The sequence below is a fragment of the Protobothrops mucrosquamatus genome, unplaced genomic scaffold (assembly GCF_001527695.2).
Source record: "Protobothrops mucrosquamatus isolate PMUCROS unplaced genomic scaffold, P.Mucros_1.0 scaffold3789, whole genome shotgun sequence".
Classification (NCBI taxonomy): Eukaryota; Metazoa; Chordata; class Lepidosauria; order Squamata; family Viperidae; genus Protobothrops; species Protobothrops mucrosquamatus.
This window is the reverse complement of record NW_015389742.1, coordinates 28,572-33,370: the sequence shown is the minus strand read 5'-3', so window position 1 is coordinate 33,370 and position 4,799 is coordinate 28,572. Positions and strand designations below refer to the sequence as shown.

General features: G+C 45.2%; 1 protein-coding gene across 1 annotated transcript in view; it reads left to right on the top strand.

Annotated features, from left to right (window-relative positions):
• LOC107298186 (saxiphilin-like) overlaps window positions 1-4,799 on the top strand; it is a 23,102-nt gene that overhangs the window by 5,214 nt on the left and 13,089 nt on the right. The window contains exons 4-7 of the mRNA XM_015827555.2: window positions 792-968; window positions 3,338-3,500; window positions 3,592-3,656; window positions 4,566-4,733. Of these exons, the coding sequence (XP_015683041.2) occupies window positions 792-968; window positions 3,338-3,500; window positions 3,592-3,656; window positions 4,566-4,733 (573 nt within the window). The remainder of the gene's footprint in view (window positions 1-791; window positions 969-3,337; window positions 3,501-3,591; window positions 3,657-4,565; window positions 4,734-4,799) is intronic.

The window sequence follows — 4,799 nt, the reverse complement described above, 5'->3', positions numbered from 1 at the left end:
TTCAGCAGGCAGGACTGGCCTAGGGGTATTTTAAAGGGGTTTTAAATTAAATTTTTAGTAGAAGCGGCCAAATTTAAATATTTATTTTTAATCTTTTTAAATTTTGTATTGTATTACTGTTTTAAACTGGCTGTAAGCCGCCCTGAGTCCTCCGGGAGAAGGGCGGGGTATAAATTTAATAAAATCTAAAAATCTAAATAATGGCTTCCCTCATCTCCTGCCACTCAAATCCATGAGCTGACTACTGTCATGTGGTCTCACTTGTCCTCTCCTTGTCCAGAGAGGTTCCATTGGACTGGCCTTCTTGAAGGTCGACTTTGAGTCTCTGTAAATGCAAAGAAAAGCAATTGAGCAGAGTGCTACCAGTGCTTTATTTTCAAGAACTGGGATAGAGAGTCTCTTGTATAAGGAAAGAGTGTTAAAAGCATTTGGCCTCTGAAGCTAACAGGAGGAGCAGTATATTTAGATCCTTCCATCCATTGTAGGTAAAGAACTATTTCAGTAAGGCCAAGATTTATTGTTTTATTTACACTTTCTCCAAAAAAATTCATTGGACAAAAGCCATGGCATTAGTCATTCTGCTGGAGATACATCTCCAGTATCACATGACTTGAAATAACTTCTTTCGGATTGAATTTAAAGTAAGAAAATAAAATACTACAGAACACAATGTTTCAAAATGCTTTTGGATTAGGCTCCTTGTCAATCAGGAGTACCATGTTTGATGCAAAATATTCAGTTTTGTTCTCCAGAGGTGAATGTTTTTTCCACTCTAACTTTCTCTGTCTTAGGTAGCTGTGTATTTGCAGTGGCTGTGGCCAAGCGTGGGATGCTGGATCTCCAAAGGCTCAAAGGAGTCCGAAGTTGCCATAATGGAGCTAGGTGGACTTCAGGCTGGAGCATTCCCATGGGCTTCCTCTTAGCTAGGAGTGATCTGATGTGGGTCTCAGACCAGCCCCTCAGCCAAGGTGAGTGGACAAGAGTTGCCACTCTGTCTGAATCTAGGATTATATCTCCATAGGTACTTGATTCTAATAGATGAATGGTGAGCTATAAGATGGGAACAAATATATTTGAACTTGCTATTATACCATACTGGACTCCTGACAATGGTTGAATTATATATCATATATCATATATATCATATATCATATTGTAATAGTGTCTGACCATTGTGAATGACCATTGCCTGAACATATTGGGTCATTCCATAATGCCATAAGAAGGCCTCCCAGTTCATGACATTCACACTATGGCTGGGTTCACACAATACACTATACTTTAAACCAGTCATTCCCTAACAGCATGAAAGTATTTGGTGGTGAGATGCCAAAATAAAATAAAGAAATAAAATACTCAAAATCTCACAGTTGGTGAGATTTGGGACAAAAATATTAACATGTTTTAGAATAAGTAGTTGGAGGGGCTTGAGCTATATTGTTCAGCTGTAATGTTTTATAAACAGTTGGGTGCCGTGTCACCAGCTCTCAGCTGATGCATTTCTCGGAAGGTTTCAGTGATGACAGGATAGTCTGCGTAAAGAAACATTGTGTGCCACTGCCAGATATGATCGTCTGCAACCGCAGCGATTGGGTTCACATTTCAGAAACAAATCACGTTGCATTAGTTGCCAAAGTGAATTATTTAGATCCCTTCTAGTAAGATTTCCGGCCTTAGCTCAGGGCTGAGACACCCCTGGGCCATTCTGGGGCTTACCTCAGAGCCTGGAGGGGTGCCCCCCTCCTGGCCCTGCGAGACCCCTTGGTGAGGTTTGACTCTGTTCTCTTGCTAGGCCCCTGCGAGGGCTAGAAGGAAGGGAAATATAGAGTGGCTCTGCTTTCTCCTAGGTGGGTAGTTCTAGTTGATATTCATGGGGGAGTACATGTCTTCTCCAGTGTGGGGTGCTACAGGTAGTCCTCTACTTACGGCCACAATCGAGCCCCAAATTTATGTTGCTAAGCAAAACAGTTATTAAGTATTTTTGTCCCATTTTATGACCTTTCTTGCCAGGGTTGTTAAGTGAACCACTGTAGTTGTTAAGTTAGTAACAGGGTTGTTAAGTGAATCTGGCTTCCCCATAGACTTTGCTTGTCTGAAGGTCGCAAAAGGAGGATCACGTGACACGGCCACCATCATAAATATGAACCGGTTGCCAAGTGGCCAAATTTTGATCACATGACCATGGAGGTGCTGCAACGGTTGTAAGTGTGAAAAATAGGTCGCTTTTTTCAGGCCTTTTGTAACTTTAAAAGGTCACTAAATGAACTGTTGTAAGTCAGGGATTCCCTGTATTGACTTAGCTCTACATTTACAGGAAACACTTGTCAATCTGAGGTGAGGAAGCCATATATGTTGTGTGCTGCTGTCCCGGGCAGAGAGGCTGTGGGGGTCCTTTTTAGGTATCTGGAAGGCTGAGATTGGATAAAACAGCCTCACACTGAATCCCAACAAAATGGAGATGCTGTTCTAGATAACCAATCTGGTTCAACTTCAGTGCTAACTTCAGGTCTAGATAAGATTGCACTCCCCAAAGCAGCAAGTCTGTGATTTGAGGGTTCTCCGGGACTCCTGCCTTTACCTTTCTTTGGCTGGTACATTAGATCAGGAGTCCCCAACCCCTGGTCCGTGGACCAGTACCGGGCTGCGGCAGGCCAGCAATTGGTCTGCACAAACAAGCAAAGCCCCATCCGCGAGATGCAGGCAACACACAAAACCACGCACTCTCCGGTCCGCAGAAAAACCTTTCTCCACGGAACCGGTCCCTGGTGCCCAAAAGGTTGGGGGCCTCTGCATTAGATATCGGCCTGTTTGGACTGGAAGGCCCTTACAAAGTGAACGCTCCATCTTAGGGCTCAGATAATTTTTTCATTTATTCATAATTTCAGTTTCTACAGCAGAGTCATACATAATTCTGGATGGCTAACGAAGATGAGAGACTATGCAACAATTAAAACAAATAAAATGGCCATTCTTGTGTATAGTTTAAATGATACAAGTAGTTTGCTTTAATTTGGCAAAATTTCTGTCTGTAGGTGAAGAACAATAAAGGAAACGGCTTTGAAGTAACTCAGAATGGGTTCTGAAGCCTGACAGATGGGCTATTTAGAGAAGATGGATTGCACCACAGTGTGTTGTGTGCCTCATGAGTAAGCCAGACAACTCTGGATAAATTGTTTATGTAGACTGGTCCTTAAGATGCAGCCTCAGGTACACTTTGTTGAAATAAGTCCACAGATCCCAGTAGTTCGGGCTGCCTTCCGTGAAAACATACGCTCCCTGTACTAGACGTGCCCCTCATGCGTATCTGCTTTTCATTCCGCTCTTCTTCTGTTGCCAGCAATCAGTGGTTATTTCAATGCCAGCTGCATCCCTGGCATCGGAGCTACCTATCCTAAGCTCTGCGCTCTCTGCCAAGGGCCGAAGTCGTACATCTGGGACAAGAACCACTTCTGCGAGGCTAGCCGTCGCGAACCCTTCTACGGCTCGGAGGGTGCCTTCAGGTGGTCTCGTGTTCCTCCTGGGGCTTCATCCTAATGGACTTAGAAGCGAGGCGGAGGAGCTCGTCAGCTGACCTCCCTCTCACCTGTGCAGGTGCCTGACGTTGGGGCTGGCGGATGTGGCGTTTGTGGATCACCTCACAGTCATGAGTGCTACAGGTAAACATTTGGCCCAGGACACTGTCTGACTTTTGCAGTTGATTAAAAGGGACCCTCCACTGTTGAGATCAAACTTTATCCTCTTCTGTTGCATTGTTTATTTATTTATAACATTTATTTATAAAATGTATTGCCCACCCATCTTACCAAAGGGTAACTCTGGGTGGCTTACAGTTACCTATGCAGTTAAAACATAAAAAGATGTTAAAACCCAGGACACAACTGGGGAGGCGTGGGGGGAGGGAGGTGGGATCTGTTGTTACTCAATCAACCACCTCCATTGTGCTGATCCCCCACTGGGGCTCCAAGCTGACTGGCAGAGCCACGTCTTTAGATCCTTATGACATGATAGGAGGGTTGGGGCCAACCTCACCTGTTCCTGAGGGCAGGAGCCACAGCAGAGAAGACCCTCCTCCTGGACCCTGCCGGCCGGACTAATTGGGCTGACAGGACCCGCAGCATTAGTGACAAGAGGTTGTGGCAACCTATCCTGATTTGGTTTTCTTTGCAAGATATAGCGCATTTTGGTTTATGTATAGTCTGAGCATAATCCATTGAGAAAAACAGAAAGATATGCCTTGATCAACTGCCTCTCTACTCCTTGTGAGTCATTTGCTAATCCTTCCTTCCAAGAGCTGTGCTCTTCATGGTAATACGTTGATCTTTCATCTTCAACCTAAATCTCCCTTCTTATCACTCTTGATAAGAAGACTGGTCAGGAAAGGACCCCAGAACTCATTGTCTTTCTCCTCCTTGCACCCAGGACCAGGCCTGTTGTTTTGCCCTCTTAATAGCTGAGTAAGCTGCAGTCCTTCTGTCCTGTGGTGAGGCGGAGATGGGCAGGGGGGGGTCTTCTGCTCTGTGGGCTCTGCTTTCAGCTTGTGAAGCTCTCTTTTTCCTCTTCCAAAGAGTTGGAACGGGAAGAGTACGAGCTGCTCTGTCCTGATGGATCCGCTGCGCCTTTGACGGCCTACTCTACCTGCAACCTGGGCAACGGACCAGGCCGCGCTATTGTCACACGCCGCAACTTGCAGAAGATAGTTAAGAAATTTCTCAAGGTCATTCAGGTATTTCCTGGCAAATAGGTGCAGATTCTGATTCTCAGGTAGGGAGCTGATTTGGGGCTGGTGCCTGAAGTCCATT